The sequence below is a fragment of the Musa acuminata genome, chromosome BXJ3-7, assembly GCF_036884655.1.
Source record: "Musa acuminata AAA Group cultivar baxijiao chromosome BXJ3-7, Cavendish_Baxijiao_AAA, whole genome shotgun sequence".
Lineage (NCBI taxonomy): Eukaryota > Viridiplantae > Streptophyta > Magnoliopsida > Zingiberales > Musaceae > Musa > Musa acuminata.
Genome location: NC_088355.1, coordinates 9,364,182 through 9,384,878, shown reverse-complemented (window position 1 = coordinate 9,384,878; position 20,697 = coordinate 9,364,182). Strand labels below are relative to the sequence as shown.

General features: G+C 35.5%; 1 protein-coding gene across 3 annotated transcripts in view; it reads left to right on the top strand.

Annotated features, from left to right (window-relative positions):
- The first annotated feature begins 1,156 nt into the window (after positions 1–1,156).
- LOC103991848 (mediator of RNA polymerase II transcription subunit 13) overlaps positions 1,157–20,697 on the top strand; it is a 35,184-nt gene continuing 15,643 nt past the window's right edge. For 2 of the 3 annotated variants that reach the window (XM_065160559.1, XM_018829065.2), the window contains exons 1-14: positions 1,357–1,497; positions 2,338–2,450; positions 4,793–4,866; positions 4,972–5,111; positions 5,207–5,293; positions 5,436–5,523; positions 5,609–5,683; positions 6,483–6,560; positions 6,674–6,756; positions 10,862–10,940; positions 12,810–13,133; positions 13,207–13,293; positions 15,116–15,377; positions 17,763–18,032. In XM_065160559.1, the coding sequence (XP_065016631.1) occupies positions 2,427–2,450; positions 4,793–4,866; positions 4,972–5,111; positions 5,207–5,293; positions 5,436–5,523; positions 5,609–5,683; positions 6,483–6,560; positions 6,674–6,756; positions 10,862–10,940; positions 12,810–13,133; positions 13,207–13,293; positions 15,116–15,377; positions 17,763–18,032 (1,671 nt within the window). In that variant the 5' untranslated portion in view covers positions 1,357–1,497; positions 2,338–2,426. Of the gene's footprint in view, positions 1,498–2,337; positions 2,451–4,792; positions 4,867–4,971; positions 5,112–5,206; positions 5,294–5,435; positions 5,524–5,608; positions 5,684–6,482; positions 6,561–6,673; positions 6,757–10,861; positions 10,941–12,809; positions 13,134–13,206; positions 13,294–15,115; positions 15,378–17,762; positions 18,033–20,697 lie in introns of all 3 variants that reach the window. The other variant, XM_018829064.2, reaches the window with a different exon arrangement.

The following is a 20,697-nucleotide window of genomic DNA, read 5'->3' as shown; positions in this document are numbered from 1 at the left end:
GCAGATGCATTATATACAGAAGAACACTTTGACTTGTTATATATATATATATATATATATATATATATATATATATAAGGAGATGCTTTTGGTCATATCATGCACTCGGAATGATTTATTATTTGATTTGAATGTATCATATAAAAGGGATATTTTGACCATATGCACGTCAAATATTTTTTTAATACGTAACACGTAAACGAGACATTTCACTCGCATGAGGTGCTTTGGATGGACGGGCACAACATGATATTATGGTTCTATCGAATGCTTTAAATATAAATATAAATATTACATATATATATATATATAATATAATATAATATAATATCACGGAGACATCACAGACCTTTTTTTATTTTTTTTCATCCGAACCATCTTACGTAAAGGTACGTTTTTTATTTTTATGTTCATCTATTACAAGTGGCCATTTTATAATCAGCTAAGCAGTCATCCAGAAAAATCAAAGTAACTCCCAGGGTGCAATAATCGATACCTCATTATACAAGGGGAAGAACGAACACCTTTCATAAAAATTAATTGAATAGATCAATATACTCCAATTGTTGTAATGATGATGACGCCAGTGATCGTTGTAATTGTTGTTTGTTTTTGTTCCCTTTTTTAGTTCCCCTCCATACTGTACTTTCCAGATTTATCGCACTTTTAAATGTCCTCCTCTCAAATTTAATCTAATTTTTTTACGGATAAAAAAATTCATAATTTCGACATGCTAATCATTTTTATTGAATTTTTTTAGTTTAAAGTAATATATGAATACAAATATGGCTGGGTCATAAAAAAGCTAATTTGTAATTTCGAGCAATATATCAATCATGGAAGGATTGAACCAAAAATGCTATCGGCAAATAGTATGTATGGGTTAACGGTTATACGAAGCATTGGCGTACATCGGTACTTCTATCATCAATTTATACTTGCAGTGTTACGATTTTATTTTTCAATAAGAAGTAGAAGATTTGGCGTGGAAGAAAGTATGTGCTTTAAGATTGGTGCACTTGCATCTGGTGTCATCCATTTGGCCTCCATCATCATATCCTTCACGAAAGGGGTTCTATAGACTTTTTATCCAATATACCAGTCCATCTATGTACCGCTTTCCTGATCCGCCGTTCAGCGGGGAACGGGTTCGCGTGTACTCGTAGAGGCCCCGTAACGCCTACAGATATATCGATCTGGAACTCTCCTACTCGGGGACCTTGCCTTCTCCCCGTTTCCACCGCTTGCGGTCCGTCCCGTTGTCGCCGGCGGGCTCCAGCTCCACCTCTCCGCTGCCCATCGGGGAACGACGCTGCCCTACCTCCCTCCTCTTCTCCCCGAGCTTGTTCCAAGCGGATCCTTCAAACCCTAATTCTTGATCTGTCACCGGGGCGTCAGCGGCTTCGACACGACGTCGGAGGTCTATCCTTCCTTCGAACGTCGCAGCTGACGGATCTTCCCGACCCTCCACCGCAGGCTCGTCCTGTACCTCTGCAGGTAATCCTTGCCTTGTCTCTTCTTGTTGACTAAAAATGATCGAAGGAACATTCCTCATAGCATTTTTGGCATTCTATCATTATACGACATATACTTGTGTTTTATGTGTTTTTTGGTTTGCCATGTGTTAATTTTTTTGGTAGAAGAATTTTTTTTGTTCTAAGCACTATTTTAGTTACTTGGTGTCTAATCTTGTGGTCAATAAAAGTAAAAACCTACATGGACTTTTGTAATCAAAGTAGTCAATTCTTTTCTCATACTTGAATCATACTTATGGTTGGACTGTATTCCTTGATCAGTAATTTCTTTTGATAAGATAGTAACATGGGTGATAATTGCACTCGAAATGATTTAAATTATTAAGGAAAGTATTTCTTGATACAATCTCTTGTTCTCAGTTTTATTTAGTTTCATGTATGGATAGATCAAAGCATAGCAAAGTCAGCGGGCTTCGAAGAAACCGTACTATTACTGTTGTATAGGAGAGACGTTGCAAGTGTTGCCAAAAGTCCAACTTCCTCATATTGAACTTGTTATTTTGATTTATTTGTTTGGTTCACTTCTGTTCAACAGCAGGCATTTCAAGTGTTGGCTAACACATGATATGAGTGTTGATCATGCTGAAGGTCTTGTTCAGATGTCATGACCCTAATGTATTCATTTGTTAGGCGTCACAGTGTTTTAGTTTTTTTTCTTGCACAATTCTTTGTTTTCTACCCTTATTTGCACTGTTTCTGCAGTCTATTTTTTTGGTTTAACTAACGAATTTATACTTAGTATTTTTTCTGGATATCTTGTGTTGGTCCCATCACTTATAAGCTTCTTGCTATTTTCTTGTAGTGGGCATCAATATGTGCAAATATATCATAGGCACGTTGAAATAGAAGCAGTGGAAAAATTTCCAAATTGAAGATTGCGATCACTAGGATATGTGGACAAATGTATTTAGAATCGTAAGTCCTCCACTTGTTGCTCTAAATCTGATTTCTTATGCACCTTTTGTCACCATGCAATTCAAATAAGGCCTTCAAGACTGTTCTAGGAAACTGTTTCTAAGGTCAGGATTTTATATGCACCTTTTGTCACTCATGCAATTTAAATTAGACATATTTTAGTCATTGCTTTAGTATTTAACAGTTGGCAAGAGTTAACCTTCTATGTGGTGCATTCTCACATATCTGTATACCACCTGTCTGTTTTGACCTTGGAGCAATTCCTGATGTTGGGTGTTAGTGCTAGTAATTGAAGTGCTGCAGTTTGCGGAGGTTTGAACCATGGGATTGATTAGTAAAGCCAACCTGGGTATACCTTGGAGCAATCCTAGAGGATATACCACCTGTCTCTCTCTTCTTTTTCTTCTCCTTTTTTACCGTATGCCTACATCAGTATGATGGAAAACTATATCATGTCTCTGCACTTTCATTTTCTTTTCAAGTGCCTGATAATCGATGCACAATTATAGGTTCTCGTATTGTTTCTTCTGCATGAACACATGGGTGAAAAGGTCTAGATGATAGGTTGCACACTGCATGATGCAAATCTTTCATCTGCTTGCATCACTCCTGGATGTAAGGGACAATTATATAGAGTGCCAGGGCTGATTGCTTGACCCAAGAATAGACTCCATCTCTAAGTCTACCTTCTCTGGAGGCCACTTCTTTGGCACCTCAAAGCACTGACATGCATAACCAACAAATATCCTGTACCTTTTGCACTATATTAATTATTTAGATAAACTAACTATATCTTCAATTCTCTTTGATCATATGGTTGAAGGAACCCTGTAACATTCCATGCTTACCTTGTTAGGTGTTGTGTTTACCTTTATTGCATATGCCTTACTTTTTCTCAGCTAACATTGTTCAGGAATTTTTTTCGTCCATGTGGTAACATAAGAACAAAGAATTACAACCAAAGGATTTTAGAATAATATGCCATCTCTAGAATGAACACAGTGGTTGCACTGCCTATGCACTTTAAGTCAAGGACTTGAGTTTTACTTGGAAATGTTAATAATATGCCAATGCCATATCACGATAGCTTCATGATGGCTGACACACACTAAAATTGCAGGACAGGGCTTGTTAGCACATTTTCTCAATAGACATGTATCCTTCCACTGTTACCACTCTGATGTGACATGCCATTGCTGTCCCGATGCCCAATGCCTGGATCCTACTATCCTCATGATGCAACCATGAAGGCCTAGTTCAAGATGCTTGGTTATGGTTTAGGAAATGCTTGGAGTTAAGGACAAGATGGCCATACCATTAACTAAGCCAGAATTTGCAGGGACATTCTTCTTAGTTGTTGGTTGAACATACTTCTGTTTTATGTGTTAGAAAAGATTTTTTGTCCAACCATACCAGCCTTACTGCGAATCAGTGTAGTATTGTACTAACTGTACCAAGACATACCATACTGGTCTCTGTAGGTACATGTACATGGCCATGTGCTTTGTTGAAGGAACTTGCACTAATACCACAACCTTTCTTTCTTTTTTGCATCTTAGTTGGGCCTATATATAAGATAGATTATCATGTAATTTAAATGTAAGACACCTTGTCTAATATTTATCTTTTCTTTGCTAGCTTTTCTTTGGCTAAAACCTTGTCTAATGTTTATTTTCCATTTGTTAGCTTTGGTTTCTGCATCCAGAAGCTGGTTAATGTGATTCAATTGATTGATTGGATTCTCATGTTTTTAGATTACTAATTCTAGTTTTTCTAGTGTAACACTCAGTATTTACTTTGTTCCTGGTCCCTTTGTTTTTTCTTTTCTCAAAGTTATGCTTCATTCTTTGTCCACCTATCGGGTCTTGAGTATATATGCTTCGGAGTTGGCATAGAACAAAGGTTTCAAATATTTGTTTGCTTATTTATTCAAGAGGAATTTCTCCTATATTGCAAAGATTGATAGGGTGCCAAGAAGATGCATTGAAGGGGAAGGTTCTTGTTTTATGCTTAATCGTGCTCTACACAGAATGGATATAGCTGAGCAACATATTATTTGTTGATTTATGACCCAGGAGGAGGTCAAGACATGCATTTTACTGGTAGAGCTAGGATACTAATGTGTTGAGTGACATGAAGTAGTTATCCACTTATATTGATAATGCTTAAGATTTTATATAACTTAGTAGCCAAATCGAAATCCATTTCTATGATAATGCTTTAGATTTTATAAAATTTGAATCCAAAATGATATCCTTGGATTATTTCATAATATGGTGGAGAATTCTAGATTACATTTTTGCATTAGTTACTCTGATTGCCTTTTCCCTTCTTCTCTGCAGGGAGAACTTCAAGCTGTCTCGTGGTTTCAGTTTTTCCCTTGTGAAGCTGATTCGAACTCTCTATCTGAGAAGAGGTATAACTTATGATGAAGTTGTTATTTCATTAACAGACTCCTCTAAATGGTTGTTCTAGTAACTGATATGTATCTCCTTTTGCTGCTTTACATTACTTTTTCCAGATTGAAAGCAGAACAGAAAGATGCTGCGACTCATTTGGTACTTTCGGCTCACCTGCAGCTCCAGAATGAAGGCTTTCTCAGCACATGGACTAATTCCTTTGTTGGTCCATGGGATCCATCTCAGGGTGCACACAATCCTGGTGGGTGTCTAACCATCGTCTCACTTTTCATGTATACATCCTGGATTGTGTTTTAAGGTTTTATGATGGTTTACAAAGGAGTTACTTGTGAACAGATGAGAAAATAAAACTCTGGCTTTTCCTTCCGGGTCGCCATTCTTCAGTAGTTGAAACTGCTCATGCTGCAATATCCAGATTGAGAGGTTTTGCAATTTATAGAAACTTCCTCATGTTTTTCCAAGTATCTTTATTTATTTTTGTGAGGTAGAGGAATGCATCATCCTTTATTTTTATGGAACTGATCAGTTTCTTTTTTTTGTAATATGTTCCTGTTCTGCTTGATAGTTGTTGGAAGTGGGATTTGGTTGGCACCTGGAGATTCAGAAGAGGTTGGAGTAGCATTAGCTCAGGCTTTAAGGAACTCCTTAGAAAGGTTCTTTTTCATTTTTGCTAGTTTTGTTTATTAAGCAGATATTCTTGTCAATATCATCTGATCTGTATTTTATTGGATTTAATAGATCTCTGAGGGAGCTTTCTTATGTGAGGTTTGGAGATGTTTTCACAAGATGCCATCCTTTGACATCAAATGTTAGGTATGTTATCCAAATGGCTGTTCTCTTTGGTATTATGAAATGATGATGAATCCACCTGCTAATCCATTTGCAATTGAACTTCTACCATGTTGGAAAATTTCTGGAATACATGCAAAATTCTTTTACGTGGCTAATTATAAGAAAGAAGACTACTTTCCTCTGAAATGCATAAATATCATTGTTCTTATCGGGAATCCTAATGGGTTTTGGTGCGTAACATGATCTTTCAAGAAAGAAGACTACTCGCCCAATTTTTGTTTAGTCTGGTTGATGGCACCTATATGCTAATTTGAAGGCTTTTAAAGATTGTGAATCTTTTAAATACATTGGCCTATGAACTATGATTAATACTGAGATTGAAGCTTAAAGCACATGAACAAAGTGGGCTATATGATTTTTGGAGCATGTTTTGACTTTTGATGTTTTCAGATTTTCTTAAAAATGAGTGTACTCACAGCAAGTTTCTGTGGACTACTTTTACTTTATTTGTTTCTACGTGAGCATTTCTGTTCTAAAAGGAGTAGAAGGTTACAAAGCAATTGATCAGATAGATCTTAGAAATATAAAGTACTGTTTCATACTTTTTTTTATCATTTAATGTGGGTTTATCTTGTATAAATATGTCCTGTGAGCTTCATGTAACATCATGTTTTTTTAGCTTGTGATTTGTTTATAAGAACACTGAGAGCTGGAAGTTTGTTTAGGCTGGATATAATGCTGGTTTCTAATGCTGTATTCTCTCTAAGAATTTTTTTTCTTACAACTAACTTCTATATTAAGATGTTCATTACTTTTGTAGGAGACCACAGCCGACAATTGAGTTCACCTTTGCTGCTACTGAAGAAGCAATTTATGTTCATGCAGTAGTATCTGCAAAGTCTGTGAAATTCACAATATTATCATTTTGATTGATGATTTCCAGATTTCCTTTTTAGTTCTTATAAAGTTGGCGAAGGAACTTGTTTAATTTTTATCTGACGTGTTCTACAGGCATATTCGGGGGCTTTGCAGTAGTGACATGGAAAAATTGTTATGGCATTGCTCCTCTCACTCGATTAGAGATGGAATTCCAGGTACAATGTTTCTTCTGATGTGAAGCTTATGTGCTGTACCATCCCTATTTTATGAAATTGGCTGACCATGGATTTTATCATTTGATGGCTGATATCTTTTGAAAATCAACTCATCTTGGTGTGTAGGAAAAAAAGTTATACTAGAATTTTTTTATGATTTTCACTATCATGTATGTGTCAGAGTCAACTGATCTTGGTCTGACGGTCAGACCATTATTATTATTAGTTTATGCATTTTAATTCTTGACTAATTCTTTATTTATGTTGTGTTATTGATGGTCTCGCCATATCTACTTTTGCATTTTCTTTGAACTTAATGAAACATAAAAGACCATCTTAAACTTTTCCATGAAGAGTTGAAGACTACTTTTACCGAAGGACATCTCAATTATTTTGAGTTTTATGTTGTAGTTTTCTGAGTTGGGTTCAGCAAATCTTCATCTGTTTTACCTTTGGCTAGGAGTTTTTATTAAAAGACAACTCTTGTTCAGATGAAAATATACTGATAGGTTAAAATTCATTTGTATTGGAAAGCTGTCCTGTCTAGTCCCGGGGTTTTTGTTTCAGCTTTTATGGTTAAGACAATAGAAGTGGTAGCCACATTATATCTGACCAATCGTCAAATATTTTTTTTCCCCAAAAAGGAAGCTGTATATTACTGCAAATCTCTAGTAACAGTTACACCATGCTCCTCGGAGAACAAAAATGGGCCAACTTAGATGGCTAATCTGACCTCCACAAACTAGAGGATTTAGAGCAAGGAGCAAAATGTGCTAACCATTTAGCACTATTGTTTCTCTCCCTAAACACATGGCAAAACACACATACTTGAAGTCTCAAAATAAGTCCAAATACATTTTAAACAGTTTAATAATCTCCATGGAGGAGGTTCATCCTTGTTAAGGAACTTGATAATCAACTCAGCATCAGATTCAATCACCATTTTGGAGTCCCCCTCCTCAATCACAAGCTCTATCTCACGCTTGATTGCAATCAACTCAGATTTCCAATATGTGCTTTCTGATAGATATTGTAGCCTACCATCATGCATGTCCCCGCCCTCTTCCTAAGAAGGAACCCCTGCTTCACTATTGCCATCCTGCACATTAAATGCACCATCCAATTTAAGCTTAACCCATCCACACTTGGGTTTAGCCCAGGTTACAAGTAATTGATTTTGCCCCAAACATCCCTCAAACATAATTAAAGGCTTACATCATGACATAAGCATGAAAGATTTGCACATGATGGAGAAAGATGATCCCTTAAGTCTATTGAAGGTGGCCTCACTGCGGGCCTTCCAAATCAACCAAATGCAATGGGCAATCAAGGCTCTCAATAGCCAACGACTGGTTTTAGTATGGCTCTCCTGGTGGTAGGGAGCCTGCAATGAAGCAGCTTCCAAAAAAAACCTTGACTCTAGAGAGGATGGGAACCCTCCATAACCTCACCCAACACACCTCACTCTAACCAATGTCACTAGATGAACCCCTCAGAAACCTATAAGAAGATGTAACTGATGGTTGCCCTTTGAGGTTAGCCTTCCATATCCTTCTATCATCACAGGACTAAAAGAAATATTAATTCTTGTAACCAAAGGTCCACTCCCTGACCCAAACAAGTGCAGTATCATATCCTTATCGCACGAGTAGTTTTTAGTCAAACTAGAAACCACAACATTTTCAAAATTGAAATCCATGTTTAAAAACATCGGCTTCAATGAAATAGGAACATCAAACAGCCAGTTATCATGCATCACATTAGTAGAAACACCATCACAGATGATAAAAGAGTAACCCTCACGGAGAAAATGAACAGCTCGGAGAAACAGGCACCGACACTAACTAACATGAGAAGAATTAACATGCTTCGAAGGGGAGATAATGCTGTATTTAGCAGGAACAACTTTGACCCAAAGATTGGACCCCCACCATAGAAACTCTTTTAATTTGAAGAGCAAGGCTAGTAGTGGCCAAATCATGAATACCTAAACCCCCATCTTGTTTGGGGAGAGTAGCAGTGTCCCATGAAATCAGATGAAGGCCCTTAGTATTATCAAATTTCTGCCATAAGAGTCCTTAATACACTGTTCCTTGCGGTGAAACACTTTCTTGGGTGTCCAAGACACATTTAAAACATGAGAAGGGGTGACATTTAAAACAGAGTTTATGAAGGTGATCCTACCAGCCTGGGATAATTTAGAACCATTCCAAGAACCAATCTTACCATTAAGGCTTTGAGACTTACCATCAAAGGTCGATATGGGAATTCTACGAGGACTGATTATAGTATCAAGGTATTTGAAAGGAAAATTTCCCTCTTTGACATTAAAGAAAGAGTAGATATCATGTCTCATATTGGCTCGCATGCTGTGAGGAATGAAACATCTCAGTTTTACCAAGATTAATGCGCTGATTCATAAGAGTCTCATAAACCTTGAAAATATCCTTAATGGTTTTACAAGATCTTCTATTAACCCTAAAGTACACCAAAATATCATCCGCATACATAAGATGTGAGATGGAGATCCGATTTTTAAATTTGAATAGGGTTAACAACTTATCATCGACAACCTTATGAAACTGACAAGAAAGGATTTGGGCCACAATGATATAAAGATATGGGGATAATGGGTCCCCCTGACCGATACCCCTATTGCTCCTGAGATATCTAGAGTCCTCACCATTAATAAGACACGAAAATATAGGAGTAGAAATACAAGCTTTAATCCAAGACACAAATTGCATCGGCAATTTCAAAAGAGTAAAGAGTGCGAAGGATGGTATCCCAAGAAAGGTGGTCGTAGGCTTTTTGAAGTTCAATCTTAAACATAACAAAAAGATTCTTGCCCTTTGAATCAAACATAGAATGAGCCACTTCTTGAGCAATCAAAATATTGTCATAAACACTCCTCATGAGGAAACCCGATTGCTCAATACCAATCAAATTATTTAGGAGAGGTTTGATACAAGAAGCCAAAAGCTTAGACAGAATCCTATACACCACATTATATAGAGAAATGGGCCAAAAATCCAAAATTCTCCTTGGATTGGAACATTTAGGGATGAAGACAAGGAAGGTTTGAACCCAATCAATTGACAAAAAGGCATGAATATGGAACTGGTCGAAAGCCTCAACAAGATGATCTCCTATAGTATCCCGATGTTACCTATAAAACTCAACCATGTACCCATCAGAAACATATTCATAAGAAATAATCTCAGGTTGATAAATGCACTGTTGGTCAGTCTGAATACTATGAATAAAATTCCTCCTATGCCTAACAGTAATCTAATTGTGGTAAAACCTCATATTCCTATTCCCGTGCTGAATTCATTTACACTTAAGCCTTGACCCAGCTCTTCAGGTCAATCTGCCTCATGACTGGAGCAGGAAACAAATCTTGTTGCTACTTGACCTCATGGAAAAACAACCAGATATACTCAGTGCTGGAGATTGGAGCAACACTAGATAGGCTTCCCCCTTTCTTGTTCTCTTTTGTGTTTCTTTTCTTGTTTCTGAATTAGATCTATTGGCATTCTTGTGTTGGAAAGTTATCAGCATGGCAGGCTTTGGTGGACACAATGCACAAAGCAGCGGTTGACAAAGGGGATTTGCTGCTGAAGTAAAAAAACCTTTATTTCACATATTAATACAAATTAACCCAAACTATCAGAGCTGAAGTTGCCTAACCATTCATGTGATAATGTATATGTACAGAAGTACAGCTGTGTAAGTATGTGTAGTCACACATGAATAAATTTGTGTCTAACGCCCTCTATCTCTGGACTAAGATTGATAGAGAGGCCCCATTCTTGAACTCTATTATATAAGTTGGGTGAGTGCTGCAACATTTGTTTGTTTCTTGGATTCAAAATACTTTTGATTACCCCGATATAAGAACTTAAGGTATCAGGTACTTCATGTTTTCATTATTCATTTATTTTTGTTTAAACATGTGAATCATAAACAGTGTTGCAGGATTGTGTTCAATGTTATTTCTGATGATCTGATAAGCTCAAAATATTCTTCCAACTTTTACTGTTTCCTATGATTTATACTATTGTCTCCTATTCTATAAGTTTAAACTTGTTAATTGTGGCAGCTATTGTTGCCCCTACTGGCATGCGGGGTAGGCTTACTGGTTGTTGTCCTAGTGATCTTGTGAAGCAAGTTTACAGCAGGTATTAGGTTCTTGCTTCCTTTCTGTTGTGTCTTTATTGCTTTCATGTTTATGGAAAATGAAGACTTATATGGTAGTGGTCCAAAGATTTCCTTTCAGTGTAATAGTTCCTTTTGTTCTCTCTTTTTTTTTTCTTTCCGCCTCTTCCTTCGCCACTTTAAGCTCAAGTAATGTGTTAATTCTTATGCTAAGCGAGTGAAACCGTTGCTCCATTTCTCGTACACTTTATAATATTAAGTTTACCCCTAGAGTATAGACCAACGTTTTCATCTTCTTTCCCTAGTATTGTGGCATGTCATCTGGCCAACTCTCTGCAGCTTATTTTAAAAGCATCAATCACCAATATGTACGAGTTACTTGAACATGTTATATTGATATTCTTAAAAATAGGCTGATATTCTTAAAAATAAGTTGATAACTAATGCAAGATCTTTGTCTATCTCTCCTCATGTGACTAATACCCATTGCCTCAGTTTCTAACTTCTGTTCTTATATGTACAAAATAATTAAATAAGCAGACCCCATTATTATAATGCAAATATTGGTAAAAAGCAGAAGTCTAAAATTTGTAAACATGGTTGTCCTAGAAAATTGAAAATATTTTTAACTATATAAACCTTTAAAACTAGAATTTATTAACTAATTAACTAATCAAATTTGAAATGCTTTTGTTTTATTTTTTTAAACATGCAGAATTTCATGATTATAGAATATTTAATTATATAGGTAAAATCAGATATGGATTTAAAAATTATAGTAATATTATGTATACTATTTATTTGGAAATTTGAATATTTTCTATTTTTTTTTTGCCATTAATACTTTTTTTTTTTACCAAAAATAATTATCTGTTTCAATGTTTCCTTTTTTTATTAATAATGATTGATGCCTGTCTCTCTATTTTTTTAAAACATTGATATGCATTGAAGTTCAAATATTTGCCTAGTTTGACAAGGCCTCATATAGTATACCACTGATCAAGGACAAGCCATATCACGAGTGGCTGTTGTTAATGACCAGTTGGGTGTTTTTGCTGCAGATATTTATATGTGGTTTTGACTTTTGACATGATGTTACACCTTGTGACAAGACCTTGTTTTGTTGGCATATTTATATGCAATGCATGGTTAACATGTGGAGAGTTAAAATTAATATGGGCTTGCCCTTCATCAATTCTAGGACTGAAGATATTAAATACATATGTAAAAGGTTTGGAGATTCCTATGCAAAATGTGTAGGCCAGCGTATTGTGATTGACCATACTCAGTGGTGCATGATGTTTTGCTACCACCACACGGGCACTCGATTAATTGTCTGATATGGTCTTCCAAATTTAAACTGTGAAGCTTGATCCAACTTAAATACATAGCTAAGTTGTATTTTTAATATTTGTCATAACAAGGTATCATAACCTCAATTTCAGATAACAGGAAATTGTCAGAGCCAAAATATTTTGTTAGTAACTTAAGCCCTTGCACGATAGTCATTAAGAGTCTGAAAGTCCCCATCTTTGTCATAGACAAGCAAAAATTTGAGCAAGTATGATGAAAACCTTTTCAAGTTTTGTCTAAGATGGGGAGCTTTTGGTAGAAAAGATGGATTATGGAGTTTTTATTTTAACTTCTAGTTAGCTATGTGAATTTTCTACCAATGGATGGAATTGTGTAATGAAAAAAAGGTTTGAACATAATGCACCCCTCTTCGAGCCCTTTTCTAAGGATGGAAAATAATAAATTTCATAACACCTTGATTATCCAGTATTCACCAATTAATATGTGATTTAGTATTAAAACCCTATTACCTTGGTAATAGAATTATGACCAAATATTTATTTGTGGTTTCTGAAAGTATGGCTTATCTTCTTTGTCAGCAAGCTGAAGGGGTCAAATGGCATCGCAATTGGAATGCCATCCCATATGGTTCAATCTTCTAATTGCCAACTGAGAGGGCAAAGATGTTATGTTGAAGTCACTTTTGACTGCCATTCTGACATTGTTATGGGATCGAATAATAAGCAAAATACCAATGAATCCCATGTGCACAATGAAGAGCCCCATCTTATAGCAGTTGGGAAAGTCCAGAAGAAGCATGGGGTTGATCACCTTCCAGTTCTTGAAAGAACATTCATATATCCAGCAGAAGCTGTGGTGATCCCTATGATGCATAGAGCCTTTGCTAGATCTTTCAACAAGAGGTACTTCTTTTAAAAATACATTTTATCTATATGAAGTTCGCTTTTGTTTTTTGTCATCTTCTTCATTTTGCAGTCTCTGGTTACAAAATTGGGTGGGAACATCACTATCTGAGATGTGGCCTTTATGGAACTTCTCTGATTCCTCTCAACCTGAGCTCTGGTTAGTTTTATGTTCCAGTGGTCTCTTTTGAACCTGTTTAGCACATTAATTCATGTGCTCAAGCATATCTGCAAAATTTTTACTGCCAAATTGTTCTAATGAATTTCTTGTTCTTAGTATTCTAATAAATTTCTTTTTCATTGTTTTTCTAAATTATTTTTGTGTTAGTATGGCAAGGTTTTATGTATTTGGATGACATAAAGGTGGCCTATTGTAGTATGTTTATGCTATTTTTACAATCATAGTATCCACCTCTTCTTAATATGATTAGATTTGACTTCTTTTTGCAAAGCAGAGCTGAATGACTAGAACTAGTAAATGTCAGGTAGGTTAAATAAATTTCAAAAATGCTAGTTGAACCTTTTTTAAGATCATTGGAGATTGTAAGATTTCCCTTTTGCTTTGCATGAATTTTAGGTTAATATATATTACATTTTCTCAAAAGCTAAACCTTTTTAGATCTTCTGGTTCAGTTTTTACATTGATTCTGATAGTAATGTAATTGTTTTTCCACTCTTTTGTGGCTTCACATGTCATCAAGCATATCCATTTTTTTGGCAGTACCAGAATTTAAAGATGATAAAAATCTTGCTAGGCTTGTTGAATCGGTGATTCCTTTACATATGTTCAAATCACCCAAATGTTTCAGGAGTATATAGTCTTTGGATGTCATATCTGTCCATGATGTTAGTATTGGTCTTTGACAGATGAAATGGTTAATGTAATCACAAAGATGAACAAGGCGGATGATATAACAAGTTCAATATACAGAGAAGAGTAGACTAGTGAGAACTAAAAGGTTTCTGGCAGTAGTTGCAGGCTTCAATTCTTGACCCATGTCCAACAATATCGTGTTACATTCTACAACTTAGAAAGTTTGGTAATATAATTAAATAATAGAAAGGAAATCAAGACCTTGAGGATTGCAAAAGTATGGAACTAACAGATAGTGACCAGCAATGTTGCCTGGCTGCTGCTCTTTCAATGTTATAGATTTTCATGGTGATTAATATTGAAGAGAGCACTTGTTTTAGGTAACACCATTGGGATTCTCAAGTACATTTATATGGTTTTAGTGAGAGGAAAATTTAGCTTTTTTTTTAAACTCCAAATGTTTTTTGTTAAAACAAGGTGGATCTAGGTTTTAACACATAATATGGTTTTCTTTCTGGTCAGGCCTGCAGTGTTATGCTTTAATAGTTTCAACAAGTGTTCAAGTTTAGGTTATGAATTTAAAGAAAAAAGTAGAAAATGATAAACAAATGAAGTAAGTTGGCCAACAAATTTATTGCACATCAAGGAATGAAATTCTGGGTATTGGATAGTGTGGAGAGGAGTACAGGCTCACATCTCCTTGCACATCCTAAAAGGCACTGGCCAAATATGTTAAAAAGTTGGTTCTTGTCCAGACCGATAAATACCTGTCGGGTATGAACCAGTCCAGGTGAAATTGAGGTTCTTGCTGCACATAATTATTATTTGTGATAGGATATTTTCTTCCTATCGGTATCCTTTTCTCTAGGTAGGGAGATATCCAGAATGGTGAAAAGAGAGATGATAAAGTAGAGAGGGGAGAGAGATGATGTAGAAGAAAAGAAGGTACAGAAGAACTCTTGAAGATGGAATTCTGTTGAGAATAATATTATAGCTTTCATAACATAGTATTTTAATTTTGAACATGTGCTTTTCTAGGTCATTTGACATAATATATGCTTGTCCTAGGTATATAGCTTGTTAATATGCTATCAAGTTTTTATACTTGTGCTTTAGATACTTATGTATTCTTATATTATTGTTTTTTGGTACATCCTTTGCTACCTAGTTTGGCGCTTGGAGATGCCTTTATTTCTGATCCTTTTAATGGACTGGGAGTTGAGTTCAATGGCATGAGACTTCAAAAACAATATAATAGTAGCAGCAATAGTATAAGTAGTAGCATCAGCAGCATAAGTAGAACTTCTAGTGAAAGTGAGCATGCAACGGCTGTTGGGGCTGGTGATCTTGAAGCAGATGCTGACTCTCTCACATGTAGACAATCTGGTTTATCTTCCAATGATCAGTTTGAGAATGATGGCCCCAGAAAGGTACTGTTGATGCCATTTGGTTTTTTATTTTTTCATTTAAATATAAGAACTGGCAATCTTTGTATAATTTATCTTGATACTTTTGCTGAAATGGCTCAATTATTATTAGTCTATTTTTCCTGATTTTTACCTAGATACTCATGTTCAGATAAAATTGGCATCCTCATTATCTGTCTTCTTCATCGAATTGTTAAGTTCCTGTTTCTTGACCGAGTCAATGCTTTGGAAGTTCTGGTTCACCCTTGTGCTTACCACTCAAATCTAGTAATCAAAATTTGCCTGGATCTGTATGTTCCAAGTGATGTTTACTGATCCAGATATCGGCACTTGGCACAGGGCTTTTCACCCGGTCATTCTACGAAGCAGGTTGCTGCCTGTTGCTGGACCTGTATCGCCAATTAAGATTTTCAGCTACTTGGTTTAGACTTTAAAATATTAGACTCTTTTTTTTTCACTGAAATGCTGCTCACAATTTGAAAAGGTTGGGATAAATGCAATAAAAGTGAAGAAAATGAAAAACAACTTTAGTCTTTAGATGTTAGAACATTTAACATCTTCAGAACTTTAAAGACATTACTTCTATATTAAAATATGTGTTGGAAGAATAGATATTGAATAATATAAAATTTTGATTCCTTCAAATTAGGCTAAGATGATAATACTAAAAAAGAATTATCTCAAATTTAGATTGAATTATTTAAGAAGTATTGGTAGTGAAAAACCTATTGTTGGAGAATATTTAAATGAATATTTGAAGATGTCAAGTTAGTGCATTGCTGATAGTAAGGTCCTGCGATTGAATCCCATTTCATCGCTTACCTTTATGCAATATATATTTGAAGGACATTGATAATCTAAAGAAATTCATGGGATTATGGATGCAATGAGAGGAGCAAAGAGAGATATGATTTCAGATTGTTTTCATCTTATGTCCTCATAATTGTCAGTTATTACCGTAGTATATGAAATGAGAATTATTGCTTGTACAGTTATCCTTTATAGGAGTGGGCAAAATTACTGAGATAAGCATTAGAAACTAATTTTTAGGATGAATAGAGTAAGACTAAATATGTGATGTAATTTTTGCAACACTAATAAAATAATCGAGGGTTTAGTTAAGGTAAATGGACAAGAAATTTCTGTAACAAAGCTTAGTGATTTTGGATGACTGATAAAGGCATTCTTCATAAGTTTAAGTCAGATAATCAAAGTGGAGAGAGTTAAAGTTCTTGTGTCATCTTTGTGAGCCCTTTAGAAAAAAAAAGTGAAATAATTGTAAGGCCAGTCTAGCTATATTATTGAGAATGTTGAAATGGATGTTTTGGGTTAGCAGAAAATATAGAATAAATATTTTCATTTGTGAATAACTAGGTCTAAAGAATATATACAATGGGAAATCATTTAAGGTGGTATGATGTGTTCAAAGGAGATTGTATATAGCCTAGTCAGATGAGATAATTTGGTTGGAACTAGCAATGCAAGGAGAGAAAGAAGCGACCGAAGGAGATGTAAGAATGGTTTACTTGAAACAACAAAGAGATTCTACTAATTAGTTTGAGTAGTGATATTCCCTATTTAGAGCTAAATGGTGGGAGAAAGATCCATGTGGCTAGTCTTAAATAGTTTCAACATTATGGCCTGTTGTTTTGTTGTTGATGATGATGTTGTTATTTGTATTTTGATGCTTGATCTCTAACTTGAATGTCAACATAAGGAGGATCTTATGCCATTTTTTTTTCGTTTGGTGATTTCTCCTGTATGACTGGCTACTTATTTCTGGTTGGTTAACTGCATCGGAGTTTTAAAGTAATCCTCCTTAAATGCATTAAATCATCCACGTTAAAAATTGGTCTTATGTAAAATAAGGCATTTTTTGGCATTTATTTTTTTACCAGTTCTCTGGTAAGATAATTGATGCTTTTGATATTCTAACTATGGTTAGACTTTCCATTGTTTGCTTGAAGTTGCCATGGTAAATCTAACGATGAGCAGTTGTATTAATGTTTATATTTGTTCTTTAAATCATTGCTTTAGAAACAAGCACATGTTTTCAACATCCAGGGACATATAAAACATCTTATAGTGTGTGCTGAAATTCATTTAATTAAGTTCATGCTTATGTCTGTAGAAGTTCTTTCTCACACAACTTCTGTTCTAACTCTTTTGTGGCTGCCTCCATTTCTGGACTATCTTAGGAAATTGGATCTTTAGATCTTTAATTTAGCTGTTAGTATTAGTAATGGCTTCGGCAAGGCCGTCTGACAAAGTTAAATGAGAAAGGATTGTTCAACCCAAGGCAAACTGTTACATGCTTTTTAAATTCCTGTCATGACAATTCAAAGAAACAACATGAGTTGTTCTTAATGAACTTGTCAACAAATGTAGGTTTCTAAACGTCCCCGCACAGGTGCAACTGATACATGTGTTCAAACCGGCACAGTTTTGAGTGCGACAATCCAGGATGCTTTCATGTCTGACTATAGCATTGCTGAAGTAGACAACTCAGGTGCTGCTGGGGCACAGAATACTCAGGTTGGATCTCACTGGGATTGGGATGGTGATGACAGAGGCATTGGCATGGATATCCAAACTCTTCTTTCTGAATTTGGAGGTTTTGGTGACTTTTTTGAGGATGATATTTTGGCTTTTGGTGAGGTATGATCTTATAATTTCCTTTTTTTAATTCTTTCCTTTATGGGGGACACAATTGATAACTGCCTACATCTGAGCTGCTAAATTAAGTTTCTTTTATATCCATTTGTCATTGTGCTACATCTTTGTCCTGTTTGCTTTTAATCATCAACTTCAGATACTAGAGTAACAAACTCATAATTTGTTACTGATTGTTGGCTAATTTTTATTGTTCTCACTGGTGGCTAGTTTCTTAGGAGACATTTTTGCCACCAGACATACTGCTGATTCTTATGTATGCAATTCCTTTTCTCGTGTGAATCTAATTTGTTCGTAAAACATAAATGCTTATGATAAGTATGTTTAGACATGGTCTGCAGTACCGGTCCATACCGCCCGGTACGGGCAGTATGTACCGGTCCAACAGGCTTCCGGTACGCGGACCGCATGCTACAGTGCTCGGCACGCCTGAATATACCGCTCGGTACACCTGGGTGTACCGAGCGGTATACCGTACCGTACCGGTACCGAGCCCAGGTCGAAACTCCGGTACGGTACGGTATTGCGGACCTTGTGTTTAGACAAATAACAACTTTATTGATCCTCTTTTTGAACTTTACGTTGCATTGTTAATGTTCTAAAAATTGTTGGCCGCAAATGATCAGCTGAGATGCTTCCAATTGTCATGGAGTTTGTAAAGAAAAAAAAAAAAAGAAGCGACTACAAAAGTTGTCCATGCATTTCATCAAATGAATAAAATATAACAAAAAATGTAAATGTTATAACTTATATATATACTTTCTATTTGATTAGGAGAATACACTAGTTATTCAGACCTGATAGCAAGATGTTCAAATAAAAAGGAAAAGGTCGGATTGTTTTAGTAGCTTTGACTGCCTAGGTATAATTGGACCTTAGAAGATTGTTTTCTTTCTTCTTTATTTTCCCTTATATTTTGGAAGGGGGTTGAGGAAAGGAAAAGAAGGGGCAAAATGAAGTATTGCTTTCCTCTGGTTCGTTTTGGTAATGACTGTCTCATGCTTGCCTGATGTTAACGCAGTTTCCTTTCTCTTCTTCTCACTTTCTTGGAAGATGGACCTACATCTTGGTTGCCTCAAGGAGCAAGCCACAGAACTTGACCTTTTTTTTTCAGTTATCATTTTGTGCACTCTGGAAGAGTTTGCTCCCCTGTCTTTTGGGGTTAAGTGACCAAATTAAATAAGGAGTTGGAGAGTGCCTAAATGCTCTTGTAGGTGTTGGTCACAGGATGGACCATTGAGTGTTGTAGTGAGGCCTGCAGAATTAAAAAACAGTGCATCAAACTCAAAGTTAAGACAATGCTGTGGCTTGGTTTGGTAAAAACACTTTCCCACCTGTTGATTGCATCGATCATTTACTATAGCATTGGCTTGGTTTGGTAAAAAAAAAAAGTGATTTATCTTGGATTTGTGCGGATATTTTCTAAGACACTAATACAGTAGATGCCTTCTATTTAGTAATAGTTATAAGCGAGTAGCTGCATGTGACGTTAACAATGTGAAAATAATTAATCCTTGGTTGGAGCGAGTGACTAGAAGAAATGGACGATCTGCTATAAGAGTGGTAGCTAGCTGTTAAGTAATATAAATGAAAAAAAAATGCACACTTGCACAAATATTTTCAGAAAAAAATTCATTTGAATGAGGAAAATGGAATGCATTTTAGATATGTTATTATGTACTAATATCTGAAATCAAAATGTGTCTTTTATTTATCAGCTCAAATTATGGAGCACTTTGAAAAAATGATTAATTAATTTTGTTGAAATATGAAAAATTAATGTATTAAAACTTTGTCATATGAATTAGTGAATGAATTAAAGACATGGATCTAAGCATGATCAATTTTTGGGTGATTCTTGGATTATATGTACATTGAACTGAAACGGCACCCAAGATTCTAAGACTCGATTAGAAAACCCCATATAGCAGCATGATCTGATGTTGACATTCTTATTTTCGTTCCAGCTTAACCATTGGATTTCTTGCACTGGACTTTATGCTAGAGTAATGCAATGCCATCTGCATGCATTGTGATTCAGTCTAATGCCCTCTTTTAGATGTTGCATCACAAGAACATTCAATAATTACAACTTGAAAGAGAATCAATCATGTCTGTATGGTACATGCAACATGAAAGGGAATCAGTCACTAGTTACCACACTTGAAACCCTGTAAACTAGGTGAGGTTGTGTATCAGGAAATTTTATGGTTTACAGATAAACTCCTTGAAACTTTGTATTGTTTCTCTCTTGTCAATTTCTCTACTAATGAAGGATTGTACTGAGGTTCTAAAAAGCAGATGCTGTGTGCAGTGGGCGAGGTACTACATAAAACGTGGCATGATGAGCCATATGCTGCTGCATGTGTAGTTTAATTAAATTATTTAAGAGAATATTCAATTAAATATAAGCAAAATATACAGTCAAGTCTAAATTACCAATAAATAAATATATCTATCAAGATCAGATCAGAAGAGTTTTTTGGATGACAGTTGTACTGACTTGAGAACTAATTTGAATGAAGTTACAAGGAATGATCAAGGATCAAAGTGATCTATGCCATATTATCAATGGACAATATACAAGATAATAGTAATGGTTGAAACAATAGTAATGAGGAAGAAATGTAAGCTAAATATATAATGACAT